We start from the raw sequence: 25190 nt of genomic DNA, 5'->3' as shown, positions 1-25190 counted from the left end.
CCAGGCTGCTGAACCTCTTTTTTAAAAACTGCACAATAAACAAATACAAAATTATTTTGTTAGGTATGACACATGCAAAGCATCATGGTTATACCAGGAATATCCAGTTCCAGTCATGTATGAATCTGTAAATGTGCAAAAATGGGCCAGAACTGGACATAAAAAAAATCATAGCTCACATATAAGGATATCTTATCTTATTTTATCTTACATCTAAGCATATTGCTGCAATGGCCTTTTTGGTACATCTCTAGGTGCAACACATGCTTGCCAATTTCCATAGCCCAAGGCCAAGCATCCCAAGATGGGATTGTTTTTCCATTGCCAAATGAAGTGGTAAAGTTTGGTGAGTTTTCATCCATGTTTTAGGTCCCAAAAATGTGATTCAATGTGTGTGTGTGAATAAGAGTAAATAATACTGATAAAAGAAAAAAATATACAAAACCAATAGGGAGCTCATAGCGGGCACTGCTCGGGCCTTACTAGTGTAAAAACTATGTGAGAATAAATAATTTAATGTGATTTGTCCCATAAAAAAGTATAAGAATACTATTGGAGCAATTCTTTTCTCATACAAAAATAAAACTTTGTTTTTCTACAATGTGTGACTGTTGAGTCCCACTATACATCAAACAAAAGGCTATGATTAAACAGCAAAAGCAAACACTTTACAAGAATAAAAAATATTAGGTAGGTTGGGGAGAGGCACAGGCTGCATCAATCTTGCAATCGTGGTGGAGTTTTTTGTTCCAAAGAGAACTGTTCGGTTGTTGAATCCACTGACAAAGAAGCAGGGCTGTCTTCATCGTCACTGTCTACCTGTCCAGGTTCTTCGTCCTGAAGTTCGGATGTTGATGTTGCTGTAGAAATCAAACTGCTACTTATTTAGGGAACACATTTCACATCAAATAAGTCAAGGGTCCTCTGTAACAATACAAGTATATGATCGGCACGTAAAAGTTCGTCAACACGTGACACGGGAAGCATGCTACTGCCAAACTTACATGTTGTTGACCTGATTTTGTTTTATTTATTTATTCGTGTTATGTATTGTACTTAAGACTTTATTGCTGTGTTAGCATAGGCTAGTAATAGATAAGTTTAGTTTTTGTCATGTCTGCGATCTGCTTTTTAATTTTAATTTTCATTTTTCCAAAAATTAAAAAAATGAATGAACATCCTCCAGACTGGCGATTCATTCATTTTAGCCAGGGTTGTACAATAATATGTGATCCTTTAGTATACATTGCTTTTGTATATTCTCTTGGCAGATTCAAATTACATTTAATGATATCATAAATATTGCCTTACCCTGCACACTGCCAGTTGTTAAGTCCCGAATTCTTTTATTATACCTTTTTTTGCCCTACAGTTGGGGGGGGGGGGGGGGGGGGGGACACATGTAATACTATAGTATTAGCTGCAGAGTACAAGAAAAAGAATTGTCTAATTTTGTAGTTTGGTACATTGGGGTATGCAAATGCGTCAAACCCACGTAGTTGTGACGACAGGACCAATCTGGATGCTGCTGGGAGTGAAGCCGCTTTTCTTTTTCAGCCAGCTCGTAGAATTTAGCTTTCTCCTCCTCTGGTAGCAAATGCCACTGCGTTGATGTAAAACACAAATTAACAAACAAACAATTCCATCATATTCGGCGCAGTTTCATCTGAATATGACATTCATTAATTCTGTGGACAAACACATCAATGAACGCATTTTCTCCAAAGTTAGGTTCCCGATTTCTTCTTTTCTTTCTCATAATAAAAATTAATAATGCATTGGATTTAAATCAGAGGTGCCCATTATCCCCAACTGACTGGATGTAACTACCTGAAGGCAGCGAACAGATGTGCAGGACGGCTATAAAGGCCTTGGAATTACACAGGAAAATAGCAAATATGAGGAGGCAGCTTGAATGGCAGCCACGGCCAAATACTTAAAGAGAGAGACACAGATCTTATTTCGTCAGCTGAATGGTAAGTATGATCCAAGGGATTGACATCTACTGTATGCCCTGCAAGTAATCAGATGCCCTGCTGGCATAATACCCTGGCCACCGGAAGAGATGCTAGCCACTGACAACCAGACACAAAAGCTCCTTACAATCCACGAAATGTTCTGCCCCAAGTCCAGCATCCTGATCCTGTGCACAAATGACAAAGTGGGGCTGTGGACTCGTGAGTGTCACGGGCACTATCATGGAGGAAACAACAGGCCTACAACGTATGGAGCCCGCGGACGATCTGCTTAGTGAATGCCTCAGACAACTGAAACTCTGTAAGGAGAAGGAACCTGATGGACTCTCATGGCAAGAAAAGCCCCTGCATGGCATGTACCACTGAAGAACGTATTCAAGAAAACATACCAGTTGCCAGAAAAGGCTTGACTGGAAGACAGCATGAAATCACTAATCATAGCAGAACAAGAACAGGCCCTAAACAAAAGATCAATAGAGGCTGTGGTCTCCCACTTAACTCCAGGTGCAGGTTATGCAAAAAAAAACCAAGAGATTGTGCAGCATATCACAGCGTGTACGATGCTGGCATGAAAGGCATACAGTGGGCGGTATAACTTGGTAGCACGAGTGGTACATTGGAACATCTGTATGACAGGCCCCATAATCAAGATAGCAGGCACCTCCAAAGGTGATTGAGAACAAGACCCTGACTGACGAACCGCTGATAGCCAGACATCGTGGTGGTGGTTGGCGAAGAAATTATTTCCAGACAGTTAGATTGCGTGTGTGTGTGTCTGTGTGTACATAGTACATACATTAGAGTCACTTACCATCTTTCCTAAAGTCTCATTTATAACAGCAATATTCGTTGAGGCAGATCTGTCCTTAACTGCTTGCCTATGCTCTTTTGAGAACAACATGAAAGCATTTAGAGGCTTCTTGACATATGTTTGCTCCGTGTATTGGTCGTCTACTTTTTTAGATTTCTTCCTAAAATAGAACATGGCAATTTGAGTATGTGAGGTCATTAGGAGAAAAATCAGTTTATTGTATTTTCACAAATCCAAAAAGCCAACCCCAGAATCCCCAACCACAAACCCCCCTCCATTTTTTTTAAATGTTACGCCTCAGAAAGGAGCTCCCAGTTTTATCCTCATGAAAAAACAAAAAAAAAAAGAAATCCTGGTTCAAACACGTGTATATATACATGTTTCCAGCGAGCGGTACAGTTCATTTTGCTGTCCATACAGAGTCCACACAAAATGACTGCGTGGCTAGCGCGGCCATATTACTACGACATCACCCGAGCTACTCTGATCGACTGCCTGGTCTGCTTTACAAAAACCAAGGCATAAGATCGATCCATAATCTGAATTGCTTTATCCTCATGAGGGTCGCGGGTGTGCTGCAACCTATCCTTGCTGTCTTTTGGGCAATAGGTTGTGTACACCCTGAACTGATTGCCAGCTAATCGCAGAGCACATGGAGAAACCTTTCACACTCACAATCATACCTACAGACAATATAGAGTGATCAAATATATACCCTACATGTTTTGTGAAACTGGAGTACCCGGAGAAAAGCCACGCAGGCACGGGGCGAACATGCAAACTCACACAGAAAGGCAAACAGCTGCAAATGAAATAGCAAGATCTTACTTTGGCTTGGAGATGGTGGGTGGAAGAGGAGCTGTAAAGTTCGCAGTTGTAACTTTGTACAACAGTTCTCCATTCCTTCACAAATTGACACAGGAGACACGATTAGCAAGTGATCTAATATTTTAGTCTCGCTAAAGCATATCTGCATTACTTACAGAAGACCAACAGGACACATTTTCATGCCATTAGGCAACATAACCTCTGGTACAAAATTTGTCTAAAAACAGAGAGAAATGCAACTGTTTCAATGGAACGATAACACAACTGCAGTATTTCTCTTCCATGCAAATTCCCTTAAAAACTACAAAGCTAAATTGATTGCAATTATACCTGTCCAGGAATGTGCGGACGTGGCTCAATGTTCTGCGTAATAGGTTGAATATTCTGATGGCTCATTGGTACAAAATGCATGCTGGGTGGAGCCATGACTGGATTTGGCTGCAGGAAACCGTTCTGGAGAGGTACATAACTGTTTTGTAATGGAATAAAGCCATTAAAACCTCGGCTCTGGCCTACTGGCCGAGGGTTTGTGCTGAAGACTGGCGTCGCAGTTCGAGATGGTAGAGCAGCGTTTGGAGGTATACGGTTGGAGGTAAAACCTGACATGTCCTTGTCTCTGTATAAAAAACAAACAAAAAAAGAAGAGAACCACCACCTCAGTTGTTATATGCAATGAAAACCATCCTAGCATGCATGGTCAGTGCTCGTGTGATATTAAAACAGTGATAAACATTATTCCAACACCTGAAGACAATGCCTGGGATTATTTGGCTCTTGTGACACATATTGAGAGGGAGATGATTTTCTGTTGGCAATAACACACAATCATATTGTCATTAATACTATTATTTACTGAATTAATTTTCTTTAGATACAATTGAACTCATCATCAATTCAAGAAATTATTTATATCAAATCCTCATTGAATTCGGTAGTGACCTAACCAACAAATGGAACAATTACCAGTTCACCGTGCACTCTAACGAGCACTCTTCTCGTTTTATATGAAAATGTTGGCAAAGTGGCATATTTATCGGGGTACTTACTCAGGTAGTTCCCAAAGTAACACACGTACCTTCCTTATATGTTGACGCAATGGTGACGCAAGTTTAATTTTCTCGCCTTGTCTCGTACATGACGTGTTCAACGTTTCGATGCCCTCTGTATCACACACTGGACTGCACACTGTGCATTCAACACACTCATGACACAGCTGTGATGTCAGAGACATCAAAACAGTATTGGTCTTTTATGTGAGTTTTGGGATGCTTTAGGGCATCACCTTAGACGATGATGAATCCGACGCATCACTGGACCTGATCATGTCAATGATCATACACAATTTTGCACGATGATTTACATTCGGCATAACAACGCATTCATCGTGCATCAGTCGCCCGGACCTGAAATCGCGATGGGCAAATGAGGGCCCCCTGAAGCTGATGACTTTGCTGAAGGGTTCATCGTTTAAAGTCTTTCATTTACACTGGAGCGTTTAAAAAGGTCTGCAAAGGAGTTCTGTTTCTATTGTGACGTCGCCTGAATTTGAAAGCAAGTACCAAACGTGCCGTATTATTTAACTATCACTAACGTACAGTATAGTCTAAATTAATGCCACATAGGAAAAGACACAATTTCAGTAAATGTTTGTATAAGAAAGACTTCATCGGATCACAAATACAAAGCAATCAAATTAAAGTGAGATTTTAATGCTGTCTTGTTTTTATTTTCTCATAGTTTAATATGTCAGTACCATTGCATTGTGTTCTCTTCAAACCCCTTAATAAAATGTATAAAAAAATAAATATAACATAATTTTAACATAGTTTGACTTAGAAATCCATTGAAGGAGGCAGTGGTGGTGTGGTCCCATGTCAAGTGTCAAAAAGGAAGAGCAAGTAGTTTTTCAACCGATTCCTCACAACTAGCTTCATGATCATGCCAGTTGCAACCAAATAGAGGATGTCTTGTCTGGTGTTCTCACAATAAATGTCAATGCACCTCTGTGACCACAGAAGTGCACCGTTGGGGAATCGAAACGTCCACCATGAAACTTCAGAGCTCACTGTTGTGGAGACGTGTTTGTATCAGTTCTCATGAAATGGTTTTCAACACAGGCCTCACCTGTGCAGCCTGTTTCCATGACTGTGTCATCCAACTTCACAAGGTCTTGAACAGTAGGTACATAGATCTTGGCAATTTTTTTTTTGCCCCAGTGAATGCCAGTCTCTTCCTCTCAAAGGGTTGAGATTTGAGTTCAATGCAATTGTGGATGTTCATGCCACCCTTGACTTGCAAATGGCTTCGAAATCTTTAGCATTACCTCTTGCGACTGTTACATCTCCAAGACAGTTCTCAAAGTGACAGTAAACAAGACATTAAAATTGTAAGTCTTGGCTGTGAAAGATGTTGCCCATTACAGGCGCAAAAACACAAGTCCCGGGGGCTGCCCAGCATTGACAGTCAAATATATTTGAATATATATACACATATGTACACATACTTTGAACACCTCTTGTAACTGTCGAGGCCAAAGGTAACTTGTTTCAATCTTGAGATTTCTGAATAAATTTGGTTAAATTTGCACGCATGATTTCCTTGTCTTTTTATCCTTTTATCCAAGGTTTTTTTGTTGTTTTTTGGCTGACTGTATATAAATATATTTATTCGTGTGCTTTTGAGATTGGAATAAAAATGCAGACCTCGTCTTTCCCTTAATCAACTACACAATAAGGTTTACACTGCAGTGTTAAATGTCATATTTTTGTCAAACCTCTTAATTAAAACTGAAAGATGACTTCTTGATTCTTTTGTTAAAATTACATTATGGTGGCAGAGAAAGGTGAAAGCTTACGCTCTGCCATTGGCCAAACATTTCTGGATTTAAATGCATTAATATAATGTCAAACTGCCTGTCTTCCCTTCCAGTATTTAAAAGAGGATATAAGATGAACACATTTCATCTGCAAGATTCTTAATGTAACAACTGAAGGTCTTCCACAGGTTGTGTGTGTGTGTAGCAGTCACCAGCATATGTACACACACACACAAGGGATGCTTGGCTTTCAGGTGAAATTTATGTCAGATGTAAATGTATCACTCCACAGTGATATGAAATCATGGACATTTAAGTAGAATGATACACTGGTGATTTCCTCATTTCAAACAATTCACAAAAACAAAAGGGTACACCACAACAAAGAATTTCAACGTCTCAATAACTCATCATGTGCCCTTCAGCATCAATTATCTCTTGACAACGACGTCTCGTGCTGTTCGCAAGTCGACTTATAGTCTGCTGAGGCATGGCATACCACTCTTTTAAAAGGACAGCCCTCGGGTCATTGAGGTTTTTGAGGTGCAGAGTTTCAAGCCTCAACACGGAGACTCAGCTGCTTGCACAGCTTTTCAATGGGATTCAAGTCTGGAGAAAGTGCAGGCCATTCCAATTGAGGTACACCCGTCTCCACCAGCCGTTCCCCGATGAAACGTCCCCCGATGAGCCAGAGCCTTGCCGTCCATGAAGATGAAATTAGGCCCGTGTTGTTCATATAAGGGCACAATCACTGGATTAATAGTTCTTCAGGTACATTAGTTTGGGCTTGTTAACGTACCGTTCACAAGTCTGACAACTCCCTGACCCATGCAAGATGCCGCCGCCTGTGCCTGGCGGTGTGGTCAGGTAACCTTGTAGGTCAACCACGGTGATGTAAACGGTTTCAAATGGTCTGATGTGACCTCCCTTCAATGTGCCTGGAATTGAGTGGCATTCATCATCCGGTTTCTCAGGGCATTGTTCATCAGCAGGGGGTGTGGCCAAAGGACGTCCACTTCAATATCTTTCTGTGACACTTCCAGTCTCTCGGTATCTGTTGCAAACTGCTGAAGACACTCTGTGACACTCAAAGCTTTACTGGCCACTTCCACTTCCATCTGAGAATGTCCTGTTTGAAGCATCACAATGGCAAGGTACTGTTGATCCATCGTTAGGTGTCATCTTGGGTCTCATGATGCCAAAATGTGAATAGGATATGAGGACAACTGTTTAAACATCAGCTCTAATTGAATCAGAACATTTATTGGTCGATTCAGGGATCAAACGGCTGTTGTTTTTGTCGTTAAAATCATCGTTAGAGAACAGCAACTTGTGCAAAAAGTACTGGAACGTTCAACAATTGGACGTGTGCATTCAAGAGCTTCGAGAAGGTCACATTAACTTCACCTGTCAAAGGTTTAAATGCATTTTAGGCTCATTCTTAAATTTCACTGGAAAGCCAAATATCCCTAACTTTTTTGTGAGTAGTGGATGTAAAATGTTTGCAGGAGAAAAAATATAAGCGCAGATTGTGGACATTGTAAATGTGTCAATATCGGGTAAGATATTGGCTCCAAATCAGTCAGTCAATTGTCTTCCAGTGGCAGAAACGTGGCTTGTGCATCAAAATCTTCCCAACGTTTGGTCAGGGGAGAATGTGCACAATTAAAGTCCATCAAAAATCAACAGTCCGGAAGGAACCTTGACGACGAATGCTTGGGCGATCGGGACGGAGGGTGGGTAATCATCTGGTTCAAGGCAGGTGGCTGTTTCAGGTATATCTGAGAAATATGCTCTTCAAGGGAGAGTTCTACTGTTGTTGAACTCAGAGACAAGGAGTCAGCGTCATCATCCTCAAAATCTGTCTCGGCTTGTCCACTTCCCTCCTCAACCTCTGGCACCAGCGCTGCTGTAAATACCAAAGTTTGGCTTATTTCATTTCACAACTTCTTTTTCATAAAAAGAAAATTTTAGAAAATTCATTCTCTCTCTCTCTCACACACACACACACACAAACATGCACGCACACATCTTACCCTGTACACTATTGGCATCTGGCTCAATAATGTGGTCACAGTCCTCCTTTTTGCCCTTCAAAACAAAACAAAACAAAACAGGCTTTGCCAAATGTATTTATAGGATGAAGCAATAAGTCACACTTACATAATTATGCCTCCAAGACCAATCTGGATGCTGCTGGGAGTGCAGTCGCTTGACTTTATCAGCCAGCTCGTAATATTTGGCTTTCTCTTCCTGAGGTAGCAAATGCCACTATATATTGGTAATAAGATATTCGTTATTAACATACATAGCTTTTGTTGTGCATAAGCTCATATCCAAACATACTGAAGACCAGTACGCTATATGTAGGTCAAATATTCATTCAATTAGATGAGTATACAGTGGATATAAAAAGTGCAATTGGATTGGCAACCGTTTCACGGTGTCCCCCGCCTACTGCCCAGAGACGGCTGGGATCGGCTCCAGCACCCACGCGACCCTTGTGAGGATAAGGCGGATCGGAAAATGGATGGATGTTGTAAGTTTAAGTCGCAGCTTTAGAAAAAAACAACCCCAACGTATCATTCTGGTACCAACACGTTGTACTGTTAGTACCGGTATTATTACTATTATTTTCAAATGATGAGTAAATGTTAGGGCGATGCCAAACACACCTTTTGGAATTATCGCCAAAGAATGTAGATTGATTTTACTTTGTATATCCACTGCACTTCATTGATTATTATTACCTTTGTTTGATATCATGTGAGCGGTTACACTTACCATTCTTCCAAGGATCTTGTTTATATCCGCACTGTTTCTTAAATGAGAATGGTGCCTAACAGCTTGTCGATGTTCCTTCATGAACAACATAAAAGCATTTGGCGGCTTCTTGACATACGTTTGATCCGTTTTTTTGGGTATCTTCCTAAAATTCGAAGAAGTAATCACAGCATGCAAAGCATCTTGGTGAAATTGTGAGGACACGTAGCAGCAGTTGTCATAGAAATAATTATTCATAAACAAGAAAATGAGCCTCATTTACTAACTGTGTGTATGCACAAATCTGAGAGCGAAAATCTTACTTAATCCTCGGGATGGTGGGTGGAAGAGGAGCAGCATAGTTAGGAGCTGTAACTTTATACAACAGCTCTCCATTCCTGAATAATAGACGGAAACATATTACGGTGTACAGCACATTAAGGTATTGCCTAATTCACCATTGAACAAGGTTGACAAACATCACATTTCAAACACAGTCAACAACTTGACCAATCCATTGTTGTTCATTTAGAGTCATGCTAACCATTCATTCATTCATTTATTCATTTATCTTCCGAGCCGCTTGATCCTCACTAGGGTCGCGGGGGGGGGGGGGGGGGGTGCTGGAGCCTATCCCAGCTGTCTTCGGGCAGCAGGCGGGGGACACCCTGAATTGGTTGCCAGCCAATCACAGGGCACACAGAGACGAACAACTATCCACGCTCACAGTCACACCTAGGGACAATTTAGAGTGTTCAATCAGCCTGCCATGCATGTTTTTGGAATGTGGGAGGAAACCGGAGCACCCGGAGAAAACCCACACAGGCCCGGGGAGAACATGCAAACTCCACACAGGGAGGCCGGAGCTGGAATCGAACCCGGTACCTCTGCACTGTTAAGCCCACGTGCTAACCACTGGACTACGGGGCTGCCCCAATGTTAACCAGTTTTGAACTATTTATAGCATTTTAGAAGGGAAATTATTTCGTAGTGATCATCCATGATTCTTGTCATGTGAGCCTGTGAATAAGCAGCCCATTTGAAGCAGCTCCATTAACGTTTTCCTGATATAAAATTTCCACTCTAGATTCTTTTTGCATATTGCTAATCATTTACATTTTTTTTTAGAATTAAATTTATTTTACAATACAATACAATACATGCTGATTTATATAGCGCTTTCACAACAGCGGCAGCTGTAGCCGTGTTTTTCTGGGATGCTAGAACCATGAGGAGCTTCACCCCAGCCGAAATCCGCTCAGTGCGAAATGCACCCATCAGGAGTTATGGAGAGATGTGAGAGCCGGCACAGAAACGGAGTAAAGTGAAGCGAGAGGGACATCTTAATGGGAGAGATTTGAACCGTTCTTTTTCTCTGTGAGTTATTTGCCACTGGACTAGGGTGACCACACTCATTGCCATAGCGGGCTGTGCCCGCCCACCAATTGCTTGTGCTCCCAACCGTGAAAAACCAAATACAGTGCCTACCATATTTTCCTCACAAGGAGCCAAAACTCCTACGAGTGAAAACCATGGTCAAAGAGGATGTATATCTGACATGAAATTTAACTTTACAGGTGGTATTACTTACAGTAGTCCAACTGGACGCATGTTCAGTCCATTAGGTAACATCACCTCTGGTACAAAGTTTGTCTGCAGGCAGAAACACGCAGAACCGACAGTGCATGACAAAAGCTCTAGATGCTTTAACTGTGGCATCATGACTCAATCATTTAGCCATGTTATCATACTGTAGGGACCTATCACGCACACCCCCATGGCTCACTCTTTCCAGACTCATGCCTGATTCAACAAATTAATCACTCTCACTTTAAATCGCACACACACACATACACTCACGCACGCACACACGAAAACAGCTACCGGTACTCAAAAACTGTAATTGTCAACCTACCTGGTCAAACACCTGAGCAAGTGCCTCTGTGTTCTGGGGATGCGGTTGCACATTCTGATGAGTCATTGGGACAAATTGCATTCTGGTGGCAGCCATCATTGAACTTGCTTGCATATAACAGTTTTGTATGGGAACGAACCCATTAAAGCCCCTACTCTGGCTGGCAACTGGTTGTGGGTTGGCACTGTACCTTGATCCAGCAGGCTGAGCAGGATTTTGAGGTAGACCTTTTGATGTGAAACCTGACATTTCCATTTTCTGTAAAGACAAATCACCCGCCAGATAAATACACAGAAGGAAGGAAGTATCAACAACTAGAAATGCAATATCACAGATGAGTGCATGATCTTCCAGATCATTAAATCGCTGTCGTTTTATTGTGTGACCTATAGTAATTTAGCACATAAAGCAACAATTGTATCGCAGCTGTTTCAAACTGCATCAGTGCTCTCTTGGTGGTTGGCGACATTCAGAGGATGATTATAACATTTTGGCTTGTAGGGTTTATTATATTTTACAATGTGTGAGTAATGTGCTTTTTTTAAATTCTAGTCAACTTGTGAAGATAAATAAACTCACATTTTTCTTGATTCGTAAATATTACAGGAGTTTATGGACGTTTCGACTAATTTGATGAAAAATAAGCCTTGGTGGGGACTGAACCAGTGTGCTTGTTTTGACTGAGACTTGATTTATATTATGCTGTAAAAGTGATACAATTATGAGGTACTTATGTGCAGCTTCAGCATGAATATCAAATAGGTAGACCACATTTATTTGACAGTCGAAGTGTGTTCCCAGTCACCGGGAGTTGTGGCATATCCCAGTGGTCTTCCAATGCAACAGACTACTCCCTGGACTGATCATCAGTCAATCCCAGGGCACATTAGCAATATTCGCTCGGAAGTCAGGCAAGTGAACCATCACCATCACACTATATATAGGTATGTGACAATTAATTAAAAAAAATCAGACCAATGTCATCAGAAAGACCTGGAATAAAATAACAAAACAGTGTTTACATTTTGTCAATACAGTGGTGATTGCTGAGAATGCAAGCTCAGTTTTGCCCTCAAAATACTGCATGACAATTTTCAAACTGAAAATCGAGCCGACAGAGGAGATGCTATGGCACATCATATCTTAAAAAAGACGCATTTTGAAGAAGCCAGAGCTAATTTTTCTGGGTGAAGTGCAAAACAGACGGGCGCGAAAAAAATCATGCAAAAATGGCGGAAACGAGTCAATTGTCACATGCCTACTATATACCATAAATGTCAGATTACTTCTGCATTTCCCCAGGGTTATTTGTGTTATTACACCTACTTGCTCTATGCCCAGTGTTGCTTTGGTATCTTACGACTATATTCACTGATGGTTGAGGTTGTTTTTCTTGTCTGAATTCTAATGATGTACAGCACTTGAAGTCGGGAAGCTAGCTGTCTATATTCATCACACGTTAAACACTCACACCCTAAATGCAACAAATGCTGACACAGCTTTGTGGTCAAAGAATTCAAAGCATTGTTGGTCTTTCATGTGTGTTTCGGGGTGCTTTGGCACATCACCTTGTATAATGATGTACACAACATGAATTCACTTTACATGATGACATATATTAGACTCATCACTTTACATTATATGATGCCATGTTAATTTAAAAATTAGCCTCTGCATCTCACATGCTACTAGTTTGAATAGGCTTTAATTTCCACAAGCTTGAACAATCTGGCTAGATGCAAATGAGTCTCGAGTAGTACAAGAAATTCACCTTTGTGATTTTAGCTCTGTGCACATTTAAGTTAAATTGGACAAACAACAAAAAAATTGAATAGCATTTCACAAGCTCGGCACATTTGAAGGCTGGAGTGAATAATTCTTATTTTACCCACTTTGGTAAGTTCGAATATTATTTGTCATATGTTACATCGTACGTATAGGATGGCTCATAAAGAAGAATACCATTGCTTTATGAAGCAAGGAAGGAATGGTTCTTTTTTTATTTTTACTTATTCAAGTTGGGTGTCTGCACTAAAACAACTTTAAATAAAAGTGGTCCAAGAATTGAACCCTGTGGGACTCCACATGTAATGGTGATAGAAGAGCTCTTACTTCCCGAAGAAGCCTCAGTTGGGCAAAACATTGAGGACTTTGGACACACTTATGATACTTTGGAACATAAGGACCTAATGGCCATTGTCCAAAAAAAAAATAACTTTTAGAAGGACACAGGGTGTTTTAACCCAAAGACAAATCCTGTGTTTGGGTTAAAATTGCCACTCCTGACTCACATACAAAATGACATAATATAAACAGGCTCCTTAGTTACAATGTTTTGGAGTGATAGCTAAACCAAACCTTGGCAAGACCTTGTAAAAGAAATACTCAGGTTTCTAAGGCAACCTCAGCCAGCAGGATAAATTAGACTTGACAAGCATAGAGATTAAAATGCCTTCAGATGAGCATAAAAATCCTTAATAGTACTTGAAGCTCCTTCATCGCTGTGCTATTTCTGACACTTGTTCTGCAGCCGATAGTGCCACTAGCTTTTCATGACCATGCACCTGTTGGTTTTGTAGTGTCTGCAGTGGTCTATCCAGCAGGGGAGAGCAGATCTAATTAAATCCTGTCTCTCCTTTCCGCCCTCTGTCTCAGTTAGATGGCTTTGTATTGTGTTGTCAGAGCCGAAGGCAGGAAACAAGATCGATAGCAAATAGTTTAAACGAGAAGTTATAATTATATTTTGTCTCTTTTCTCTGGAAAACTGAGCAGGTGTATGTCTTTTTTCTTCGATAAGGAACCATAGATAATCAGCTCTGAATTTACTCATCAGTAAGACTGAAATTTTTTTAATTAATTACAAGACCAGAATTGTTAAACTAATTAAAAAAAAAAATAATAATAAATGAATGTCCATGTCAATGATGGCGTAGCACAAGCATTCCCAATCAGCGGACCGCAGACCAAATGCGGCCCATGAGAGCAAGGAATCTGGGCCATGAGACCAGCTCCCGTGCTGACTCAATGACGCTTTTGCCAGACTCGGGTGAGTCAAATAAGTGGATAAATTGTCACAAATTGCTTCATATCAATTGCTTCCACTCCCATGGTTGTAGCTGTGATATTGTGAGCAAACCATGTGATCATGGCAACCATTTGTTCCACAGGAGCTCGCGTCAGTTATCATGTTGACATGTGACAAGTAAGTCACTCCGGTAAAGGAATAGCCGTTGAAGAAAATGACATGCATTGCTAACGCAGCCACTTTAAAAGCAACTTTGAGGGAATAGATTGTAAAGTGTTTGGGCCATATTCACTCAAGGACTTATTCATTTTAAAAGACATTGACAAAGAGTGATTGTAAGCTGTTAAAGTCATTTGAACATATTTTAAACATATTTTAATCTTCCACATATCATGGAGCATGAAATGTCGAGGAATGTGGCTTGCTTCTCGACCCATCCGTTCATAAATAAAATTAAAGGTGGATTTTAAAACAATAAAACATGGTGAAACGATTAATCGGCTGGCGCCATGTAAAATTTGTTGGTGTGGGGGGGAAACAACATGACACTGTGGTTTTATCCAACAAAGCAAAACGACAAACTGCGGATCAGTTTTAGATTCGAATTTTCTTGTCAAGGTATTTGTATACTGTCAGTGAAATATGATGAGATATACAACTTATCACGTATAACTTCTGTTCTGCAGAGCCTCAGCCTTTGTTATCCTTTTATGTCCTGACTTTCTCTTCTTGCATCCCTCTTGTCCGCCCCCATTCTAAAAAAGGTTCAAAGTAGTTTAGGCGTATCCCTCTCCATGGTAACAGCATCTCTCTCATGCTTGCACACGCACACACTCACACCTCATAATTCTGCCATACCCAGCCCTACATCACTGTACCCTCCCCCCATGTGCATTGCCTCCCCCCACACTGCTTTGTGCTCTCTCTCTCTCTCTCTCTCTCTCTCTCTCACTCTTCCCCATCTACCTCTCCCCCCCCCCTTCTCTCTCTCTCTCTCTCTCTCTCCTGCATTCTCGCAACCTCTCCTGATCTGTCAGCTGCTCCACTGTTAATGCTGCCTTGACAAGATGTTCACCCCAGCTTGCAAAGGATCTTCAGGGGAGGCGAGGTAAGGCATTGGCTGCTGATAGCAGCAAATGGAGAGCCATTACAGTGATGTAAAAAGTAGGCGTTTTTCTACGATCAGTGTGAGAACTCTCCAGATGGAGGCAAGAGGCAGCATGAGTTGCTGGCTTTGTACGACTCCTCAGCATTTGCACTGAAGCAAGTGAAGTGGAGAGCTATTTATAGGATTCCTTGACTTCGGTGTTCTCAATATCGTTGAACTCGAAAGAAAATGTGTGTGTACAGTACATATACAAGTGTGAGTGGAAGCGTGATGGCATGGAAATCGTCTTAAATTTTCTACTGCAATGTCTGGTCATAGTCACCACGTTCTGTGTCGGTTTACAACATCATATGACACGTGTGTGTGTTTGTGTGTGTGTGTGTGTTTGTGTGTGTATGCATGCATGTGCATGTGTGCATGTGTGCGTGCGTGCGTGTGTGTGTGTGCGTGTGCGTGTGTGTGTGTGTGTGTGTGTGTTGAGACTGGTGAGTGGGCAGCATGAAGTTAAAATTTCCGCATATTTGCGTGGGTGGTTAAGAGTACCTTCCGATTTTCATTAGAACAACTGAAAACATTGGTCACCTCATGAAGTTAGAGGGAAGGAAAAGAATGCTAACGATGGGGAGAATGGAAAATGTATTGCTGGTATTGGTCTTTTAAGATTAAGATTGGACTGACAATTTGTTGGCAAGCATGATATATCTCTTACATGTCAGTTAGTGGCTCAATCTCAGATCAATCATGAACTGTCAAGCATGTGTGAGCATATTTTCCAAGCTTGTAGAGTAGGTGATGAGATCAAAATCAAGCCCGTGGGTGTGCATCCCCTTCTGTATGCGGTACAGAAAGGAGCAGGGGGATGCAGCAAAATGTGCAGCTCTGAATCTGTGTTTGAGATAATAGCAAGCAATGTTTGAGCAGGAAACAATCCACTGGTATTTTGTAGTAATATTTGATGACTTGATGAACATATTGATCACAATATGGTTTATCCACTGCATTTCTTTGTAAGGTCAAATATGACTTAGGCTCGTATTGCATAACGTCGGTATTGACAAATATGCTCTAGCAATCCAGGCAAACATTTCAGAAGCAGTTTTGACTCATCCGTACATCCATATTGAGATTTAAATCAAGAAACATACAACAGATGGGTGCGGATAGGTGAAAGGCAGACCACACCCTGGACTGGTCGCCCGCCAATCACAAGGCACGTAGACAGACAATGATTCCCACTCATATTCACATCATCACCGAATGGGATCTGAACCAGCCTTTTTGGAAGCCGGGCCAGTGAGCCATTATGTTCACCCAGCTGGCGCGTGTAAAATAAAAATGAAAAACTGAAAAAATATTTTTTTAATTCTTGGATTTGTGATTCTGAAAATCATTGTTCATGTGTTGTTTGATGTGGCAGAACAGGCAAATTAGAATTAACAGTAACCATGCCAATGGTGAAAACCAGAGTTAAAAGGTTCTGAAGAAGGCATTGGCTTCGGAGGCAGCTGACGTACGCTTTTGCCGCTTCTGTGGTGGCTGACGCAAAAACTCAATGTGGCAGGAGTTACTCTCGCTTGCGTCTCATTAACAACTGAGGTGACGATGAAGTCTGAAATCAACAGATTGATGGGTCATGAATTTGGGATATCTCAGCCTAAAATTCGACCTTTTAAGAGGGACTCAGATTAGATTCACTGCTCCTCCACATTGAGTGGAGATAGTTGAGGTGACATTTTTTTTTTTTTAATCTTTCCCGATCCCTCTCAGTTGAAGTGTATACGTCCTACCAAAATGATGCTAAGACCCTCAGCGGGCCAGAGACACGGGGGAAGTCTGTTTGTTCAGAGTGCTGCCCCTGCAACCTGAATAAGTGGAGGAAAATGAGTGGATACAATGTATTTTTGTTGTTGCCTTGAATATTTATGGACGATTAAATGGTTATACTGCAAATTAAAATATTACCTTGAGAAAAAAAAGTGAACTTAGTCAGAGCAACACTTCACTCAAGAGCTCACTTGAAGCTCTTGGGCGCTGGAACGGCAGGCGCTGTCTGCAAAACTGCCACGCTGTGCGCTTGATTCCAACTCAAAATAGAAAAATCTACAACGTGCTGACTTTTATGAGTGGAAATATGAATGAAGAAATTAAAAATGGATTTTTTCCATTCATTCTCTGCCAAATGTATTCATCATCAATAAAGCTGCAGAGACAAACTTGCCCTGATGAGGAGGATGCTGGCAAAAATTAAAAACAAAAATGATTTTCATTAGACATCAACATTTAATAGGTTAAAAAAACCTGGTGTTCGAACGGGTCACTCGGTCTCTCCAGCGGAAATAAAAAGGAAAAGAAAATCCATCTTCATCTTTCATGCCCAAAGTGCTTTGTGGCTCCTGCGGTTTCTTATGTGACATGGTTTAAAACGGCCGATTAGTTGCCAACCCCAATGTCATAATGTACCTCCTCACTTGCTGTACTGTGATGATGCAATTTTAATGGATTAAGAAAATTACCATTTTATCAGGGTACATTTGATCAATCCCCTATATGTGTTCAGGGTGTTGGCATTTGGCCCCTGTGAGTATTTGCCATTGTTTGTAGCCTCTTGCAGTGAAGGGGAAGTCTTTTTTTCAATAAAAAATGCTATTTATGTAAAAATAAGAATTAAAAAAATACCCTGCGTGTGTGTGTGTGTGTGTGTGTTTCTGCTGCTGTCATAGCATATTAATTTGCCAATATGAACGATTATGTCAGCTTGTGTGAGTGCAGCTCCCTGTGCAGTATGCGTTAAATGTACAACGTGACAGTCAATGTCGCAGTCTATGAATGTGTACGGGAACGTATACTGTGTGGAGATGTGTGTGGGCATGCTGTCACTTTGCATAAAATCCATCAAAAAGCAGAACCATGAAAAGTAGGTCGCTAGCGTTTGTCAAAATCCACAATAAATGAAAATCAGATGTACCAGAAGAAAGAATTTACATGTTTATGAGATTATGAATCCTGGTGATGCATTACCAATTTAGAGAAAGTATCCATTAGGGACAAGGTGGTAGGCCCCGCTGGTATCTGTCTTTTTTTTTAACTTTAAGTAAGGCAATGGGAACTCAGGTCAAACAATCGTTTACGCTACGAAATTAGCTCAATGATCACATTATCCGATTTAAAAAAACAACAAAAAAAAACTCATCACTCAGTTTCTGTTTGTCTCCAGTAGGTGGCGAAGGAGGGCTCTCCCTCATGAGGCACACCTGTCTGTAATCATGCCTCGTCAGCAGCTGCCTTGAACAGCTGCCACACTGACAACTGGCGGTCGGATTATTAAGCCTTGCTCATGACTCTGTTTCCAAGTGCTTCAATTTTCTTGTTGATTTTGGCCTCATAGCTTTGCTTCATTGTGTTTCTCTTGTAAGTATTTTATCATTGTGGTGGAGTCTCGGTTTTGTATTCTTGTGTTTTGTATTCTCTTATCCCTTTAGTTTGTTTTCTCGTTCCTTCCCTTTTGCAAGCGCTCCTGGTTTTATTCCACATTTTCCTGGTTCTTTGTTACCAGAATCCTGACTTTACTTTGTCGGTCCTGCCTTTTTTTTGTTTTTTGTGTTTGTTTTTTTAATAAACGTATTTTTGTTCTCTTGTTTCTCTTATCCTTGTCTAAGTTTGTTCCGGACCATAATAAGTTTTACTGCATTTTATTTCATTTAAGCATGACTGTCAAAAGCAGAATAATCGATTGCTTTCTGCTTAGCTTTGCAAATACTGTACATAAATGTGTTCTTACTGCCTTTAAAGTGTGTGGTGCATTGGTGACCAGCACAGCACACTGCACACAACTTACAATGTTGTATAACTACCGGCAATTGTGATTCTCCTTGTGCAAATCAGATTCTCTGGTATAGTGCCAAGACTGACCTGTGAGAGGCAGCATGGCACTACAGGACACATCCAGACAGCCGGAAAAGACAAATATTTTTCGACTTCAAGTCCATCTCTGAGCCCCGCGCAGAAAGCTACTCCTTTCAGCTGTGTGTAGGGGGGCTTCTGATCAAATTGTGGCAGCTAATTAGTTATCCATAACTTTGTTGTTGTGGACAATGCGCCATTCACTGATGCAGTTAGTTTTACTTGTAAGATTAGGAACTTCCTTTATCATTTTTAAGAAGCCACAGCTCAACTCAAGCGGTTCCATTTGCGGTCAAATAGTGGTTAAGGTTCATGGAGAAGGGCTAAAGTCAACTGAACCCTTAAACTGTGACGCACAAGCTTTCTTTCAGGTTTGCTCGTTTGTTTCTTCATTTTTATACTCACTACTGTTCCAAAAGGGGAAATTAAACTCACACTCCACTGTATCACTAGTGTTGCACACCACGGCAAGTGAAAAAGGTGCGTCAAGAGTTCTGCACTGCTTGAGCTAGATCTTTAGTAGTGTGAACTCTAAGCACGAAGAGGAAGAGTGCCAGGAAGGACACTCCCTTTGGTCACATCATGGGTGGTGTCATACAACATTTACAACAGTATGTAGCACTTGTACCGTATATACTAAATTGTCAGGCTCAGATGGGCCGTTGTGGCCCCTCCCCATCTTTCACCCTCCCCCTCCAGCATGTATCTTCAATGTACCGGTACCTGGATGCTTCAGTGTGACTTTGTATTTAACTGTCAGTGGCAAAGCAAGAAGTGTTTCAGGAAACTGACTGGCCGGCGACCCAGTCGTCAGAGTAGCCTAGATAAAGGAGTCATAAGAGAGGAGACGTAGAGAGAAGTGAGAGACACATAGGCTGACAGCACAAGCCCACATTTCCAAGCGGATTCAGCGTGAGCGTGCCATCTGAAGCGTATCTTGGGACGTCAAAATGCTGAGGAGAAGGAGAAGCGTGTCATTTGGTGGTTTTGGATGGTATTGTATCTTGATCTTTTCATTGTATCGACGTATGCATATTACACACCTTTCATGTTCATGCACATGATCATTGAGCTTTCACGTCAAGTTGAAGTGATGTTGCTGAAGTTTCAACGTGGTGCAGGAGTTTTTGTTGAAAGGAAGGAAGGGCGGGTGAAGGTCTCATGCTGTTTCAGTTCGTGCTGTGTCCATGCAGATAGCTTTTTTTTTTATTCACTTATCTTTCGTCCAGCTGCATATTGTTTTTTTGTTGCCTCATGTGACACGGGACACACACACACACAGTGGAATTGACCTAACTATTACATTGCCTGTTCATCTGGTAATATTCCTTTGTTGCGGTGGAGAACAAGATCCCAATTTAGACTAATTACCGTTGTTACTATAAGTGCTGACGCATTGGAGTGGAGTAATTGTGGGTAATATCCTTGCTGGCTGTCATATCCTTACATTGAAAGCATCACATTGGAGCACTTCACATCCCTAGAATTGCTGAGGGAGCACACCATGACATATGAAAGGAGCTTGGTGAAATCACGAACACATAGACGACTATTCAATTTATTCTATCTTCTTCAGAGATAACATGTTTTCTTTTTAAAATCATTTAGATGCCTTACAAAGCAATTGACTGGCACTCAGTCGAGGGCAATGGTTCTGAACATTGTTAGTGTCACGTTGCGTGGTGGTGGGAGGACCCCAAAAAACAGGCAGGAGGGAGGAGCAGGGTGAGCTTGACAAATTGTATTGAAGAAATACAGACAGAACTAAATCTAAACCAAACAAAGTCATAAGAACAAAAAGAATCCATAGTATCAAACAAAAACCATGACTGAAGCTAAAACCTAACAGCGACCGAAACATGGCAGACAAACACGACAGTAGCAAACAAACAAACAATGACCCGTGGTCGGGCGGGAGTCCTTCGATACAACTAAATAAATAATGACCAACAGGTGTGCAGCTGCAGGGAGAGCTCTCCAGTGCCACTTATTGGTCACAAACCAAAACATGACAATTAGAGGTACCGAACCCAAGCAGTTCATATGCACATTCACCGAACCCTTTTGTGAAAAATAAAAAATGATTTTTTACAAATTCAAGATATTAAAAAAAACACATTTATTAAAAACAGGAAAAGTAAATACAATTACATGGCCTAAGTATATATATATTTTTTAATTGCATGACGTACGATCACGACAGCACAGCTGAAATGTCAGGTGTGATGTGTGATATAACTACAGATAGAAGTACAAAAAGAACTACTGCTTTCGAGGGAATTCTGAGAAAATTGTCATCAACTTTTTGTCTCTCATATTCCTTTACAGGATTGACAAATCTACCTTGTCGGCATTGAAATCCCGGTGAGTAAATCTCTAAAGTGATACTGAGATGAAAACAATGCAGTGTGACACATGTATCAATTGAGGCCTTGCCACAATGTCATCCAACGATGGGAAATAAAATGTTGCCTCAGTAATGAATTTACTTTCATACCCCTTCAAACATGTTTATTGTAGATATCGTAGTGGCTTTGTGGCGTACATCAGAAAAACAAAGAGCGCTTCTGAGCAAATCCCACGAGAACTTCGGCTTCGGGGAAGATTGTTCTGATGGGTTTGGAGCAATTTATTGTGTTTGCGGTTTTGGAGGCTGTCAGTAAGAAGCGTCCATGTGAGGCATCATTAAAAAGCAGCTTCCCACTGAAACTTCTCATGGGGATTGAATACATGTAGATGGATTTTCTGCTCAGCAAAAATGTGAGCATTGTTATAACTGGACTTGGACATCACAATGTTCTTGCAACCTGCAGCGTGACTTATAAATATATTACAGTTTGATTCCTTACGTATGCATCACTCTGATTAGGTTTTATGTTTATTGGTTCTGGCATCTGGATGTCGTATTACATTTCATCATGTCGCTCTAACGTCCGGAGCTATGAGAAGTGATGGTTGCGTGTGTTTTTGTCTCGCTCCATTCATCAATGTCTGCTTATCCTAGTATGTTCACAAATACACAAAAAAGACTCTTGATTGTGTTGCTCTCAGCCTTCTTGCTTGTCATTTACTTCTTATTTGTGTCATTATTCAACTTCTCAAAGATGGCTTCACAAGTGAGCCACTAGACAGTTGAGCGTGTCAAATATAACAGCGGCAAAATAAATTATTCCATCTAAATTTTTCTCACCAAATATGCAGAGACTTAGTGAATCACCGGTAAGCATTTTAACATTACCGATTACAGGTTTTCCAATATAATAATGCAGACAGAAATTCATGTGCCGATCAAGGGCAGTGGAAATAGGCCTCATTGATTTGGTGAGCTATACTGTATTTCTTATTTAAATAACGTCTTTTTCAGGCATGTCCTTGCTTATTTCAGCAAGACAAGGTCAAGCCACATTCTGCATGTGTAACAACAGCATGGCTTCACAGAAAAAGAGTGCAAGTACTAAACTGGTCTGCCAGCAGTCCATACCTGTCTCCTAAAAGCTTCAATCATTAGCGTCATGTAGTTCCCAAATGCTTATTGGGTGCTCTTAAAAACAGGTATTGTAATACTGTCCTGGCTTTACAGAAATCAAAATCACAATGAGAGAATGTTTGAAACAAAAACAAACCAAAAAAAGCTAAGTATACCAGTTGTTCATTACATGTCTTGCATTTGTAGTGTATTCAATTGAGTATAAGTTAAAGACGATTTGCAAATCATTGTATTCCGTTTTCATATAGTTTCAGGCAACAACCCACTTGGGATTGGAGTTTTTGCCATAATTGCAACACAGATGTTTATATTTTAACCTTTCCACTATTGTGTATTTATGGTTCATTGATCTTGCAGCTTAGGAAAATGAATGTAGTCAGATGTATCCAGCGCTGGTTTGGGATTCATATCAAAATCAAAAACCCTGCACAAAACATGTGTGCTGGTGGGACTAAGTGAGTTTACTGTACTTTTCCTGGTTTGCCAACAATTATTTTCTATAAAATGGATACCATTGTGTGGACTTTGCACTTTGTTATGGATACGTATACGCTCACACCTGTCTCTTTCACTTCCCTGGCCGGGTGTCGTTAGACCGCTGGCTCTGGAGTGGCATTGAATATGAATGACTGAGTCGTGACTCTGACATGAAGCCTGTGTGTGTGTGTGTGTCGGTGTGTGTGTGTGTGTACACGCGTGCCCTTTTGATCTAGCCGTTTTATGATGAGAAAAGGGCTCCATGGAGCACGGAGCGGAAAATAAATGGTCAGCAATCATGCAGACAAGAATATAAATGTGTTTTGTGAAATGTATGTTTATACTGTGACACATACTAAACAGATAGATAGATAATAAGCCACATGCCACATATTAAACAGATCACTGTGTGCTTTCCGTCTCATCCTTCTTGCTCCCACTGTTATTAATCCCCTCTACTCTACTTCAAAGAGAACATCCATCTACCTTCCGGTCTCATGAAGAGATAATCAATTCTGTGTGCACGTGGCTTCTAACTGCATGCATTAGCAAACACATGCATCTCATTGTGGCTTTTGTCTTGTGGGTAGAGCTGAAGAATATTGCAAGTAGGGATTAAGGGAGAGTACACGGGCAGATTTCAGCAGATCGCCATTCTCATATTGTGCGACGATGCCCCGCAAGCTATGGTGAGTAGCTGCCGGCGGACTGCCTGTTTGTTTGTATACATGTCATTTATTTGGAAATAATTGTCGGCTATCTGATAACCATTTTGGTTCCTAATACTGCTTATTTGTATCCCCATTCTACAGTAAAATAAGTATTAGAAACAGAAACAACTGAATGTTGTCACTGTTCTCTTGCAGTTTTGCAAAATTTGATCTCGTTTCAAACTTCAAGACTAATGTCCAGTGCATAAGGAACCTTGCCTTATATACTGACGTTTTGCAGACTGCATTTACAGTCTCATATTTAGAAATATAACGTCATCGTATTTTCGCATACCACACCCATTAACGGATGTTTTCCCATTTTTCCATTCATATAACATTAATGACCTGATGAATGATTTAATTTCTTGACTTTGGGGTAGGTGTGGTCCATCCAACAATAATTGTCTCTGTTAAGTTAGGACACAAGTGGAGTTTTGCTGTGAGTTTGATATTCTCAACTTCTCTTTGCGTTTTGGATCTTGTCACTCCAAAGCATGCACACGATAAATTGTTGCTGAGCATCTTTCAACAGCGACAAATCACGTGGCTCGGGCACATCGAGATGGTTTATCTGATCATGGATCATAGGGGATCTGGTCTTCGTGATGCATTCGAACCGTCGCTCCTCTGGCTCAATAGCACAAGTCCTTACAGATGAGCTGCAACACACCCATTTCCAGACAACATAGCATCCTCTGTAGCTTTGCCCATGATCTGCTGTCAGCATGAGATGGGTCATTTCAATGTCAACACTTTCAAGTTTCTCCTGCCTGTATTGACAGCTTCATATTATTTTTTTGCTGCCATACTGTGTGCAGACTTTGTTTTTGATTTCTTTGTTTTATTTTACCAACGGATCAGCAGGCTGTGCCACAGATGGGGTTATTTTTGTGTGTGTGTGTGTGTGTGTCACATACGCAAACGTCTCTTTGCACTTTCCTCATTACGCATGTGCTGCTAATTAGCTAACACTTGTCACACATTTTTTACACTCTCATCAGCCTCAACTGAACTCTTTACACCTCGGTTCAAATCAAACTGAAGCTCACGCTGAAGCATACTGACATGAGTTTTATGAGCGCGTGTGGCCTTGTCGTCTCTGCTTTTCAGGAACGGATACAAAGATGACATTTGTTCCAATGGGAATTTTAATGAAGCTCATTTTGCATCTGAATGTTCTCTCAGAGAGAGAGAGAGAGAGAGAGAGAGAGAGAGAGAGATAGAGAGAGCGATACCATACCTGTCAACTCATACGGTTTAGCCATAGTTCATACGGATTTTGTGGTGAATCTTACGTATATGGCCGTATCGCACAAATCATACGGATTCTGAAAATTTCCGGGTTTTTTTTCATCAACTCCAAATGATTTGA

General features: G+C 40.9%; 3 protein-coding genes across 10 annotated transcripts in view; 1 reads left to right on the top strand and 2 right to left on the bottom strand.

Annotated features, from left to right (window-relative positions):
* Nucleotides 1–214: 214 nt before the first annotated feature.
* LOC127608658 (transcription factor 7-like 1) lies at nt 215–4775 on the bottom strand. 2 transcript variants are annotated; one of them, XM_052077870.1, is made up of 8 exons: nt 4691–4775; nt 3946–4231; nt 3771–3832; nt 3616–3690; nt 2788–2947; nt 1496–1603; nt 1312–1366; nt 215–860 (listed from the first exon to the last, which is right to left on the bottom strand). In XM_052077870.1, the coding sequence occupies exons 2-8, from the start codon at nt 4219–4221 to the stop codon at nt 718–720; spliced, it is 879 nt and encodes a 292-aa protein (XP_051933830.1). In that variant the 5' UTR covers nt 4222–4231; nt 4691–4775; the 3' UTR covers nt 215–717. The 2 variants fall into 2 exon arrangements, with proteins under 2 accessions (XP_051933830.1, XP_051933829.1); XM_052077869.1 differs by lacking the exon at nt 4691–4775 and adding an exon at nt 4360–4553.
* Nucleotides 4776–7672: 2897 nt separating this feature from the next.
* Nucleotides 7673–11367, bottom strand: LOC127608667 (transcription factor 7-like). Its single transcript, XM_052077878.1, has 8 exons — nt 11299–11367; nt 11109–11162; nt 10785–10846; nt 9517–9591; nt 9215–9359; nt 8594–8701; nt 8467–8521; nt 7673–8339 (listed from the first exon to the last, which is right to left on the bottom strand). The coding sequence occupies exons 3-8, from the start codon at nt 10823–10825 to the stop codon at nt 8113–8115; spliced, it is 651 nt and encodes a 216-aa protein (XP_051933838.1). The 5' UTR covers nt 10826–10846; nt 11109–11162; nt 11299–11367; the 3' UTR covers nt 7673–8112.
* A 3730-nt stretch (nt 11368–15097) lies between these two features.
* The window catches only part of rap1gap2a (RAP1 GTPase activating protein 2a), a 54817-nt gene continuing 44724 nt past the window's right edge, over nt 15098–25190 (top strand). For 2 of the 7 annotated variants that reach the window (XM_052077849.1, XM_052077847.1), the window contains exon 1: nt 15098–15241. In XM_052077849.1, the coding sequence (XP_051933809.1) occupies nt 15201–15241 (41 nt within the window). In that variant the 5' untranslated portion in view covers nt 15098–15200. Of the gene's footprint in view, nt 15242–19719; nt 20136–21469; nt 21506–23710; nt 23795–25190 lie in introns of those variants that run through there. The other 5 variants (XM_052077845.1, XM_052077844.1, XM_052077846.1 and 2 more) reach the window with 5 other exon arrangements.

Source organism: Hippocampus zosterae, chromosome 10 (assembly GCF_025434085.1).
Source record: "Hippocampus zosterae strain Florida chromosome 10, ASM2543408v3, whole genome shotgun sequence".
Lineage (NCBI taxonomy): Eukaryota > Metazoa > Chordata > Actinopteri > Syngnathiformes > Syngnathidae > Hippocampus > Hippocampus zosterae.
Note: the sequence above shows the minus strand (reverse complement) of the source record. Positions and strands in the feature narration are given on the sequence as shown.

Excerpts from the sequence above, each read along its gene's own strand:
- LOC127608658 (XM_052077869.1), bottom strand. The coding sequence starts at position 4,400 with ATGTGTCACAAGAGCCAAATAATCCCAGGCATTGTCTTCAG. Across the intron at positions 4,232-4,359 it reads ATCCCAGGCATTGTCTTCAG|AGACAAGGACATGTCAGGTT; the intron begins GTGTTGGAATAA and ends TTTTTTATACAG. Across the intron at positions 1,367-1,495 it reads GGTCCTGTCGTCACAACTAC|GGCAAAAAAAGGTATAATAA; the intron begins GTGGGTTTGACG and ends CCCCAACTGTAG.
- LOC127608667 (XM_052077878.1), bottom strand. The coding sequence starts at position 10,825 with ATGTTACCTAATGGACTGAACATGCGTCCAGTTGGACTACT. Across the intron at positions 9,592-10,784 it reads ATGCGTCCAGTTGGACTACT|GAATGGAGAGCTGTTGTATA; the intron begins GTAAGTAATACC and ends TCTATTATTCAG. Across the intron at positions 8,702-9,214 it reads ACAAGATCCTTGGAAGAATG|TGGCATTTGCTACCTCAGGA; the intron begins GTAAGTGTAACC and ends ACCAATATATAG.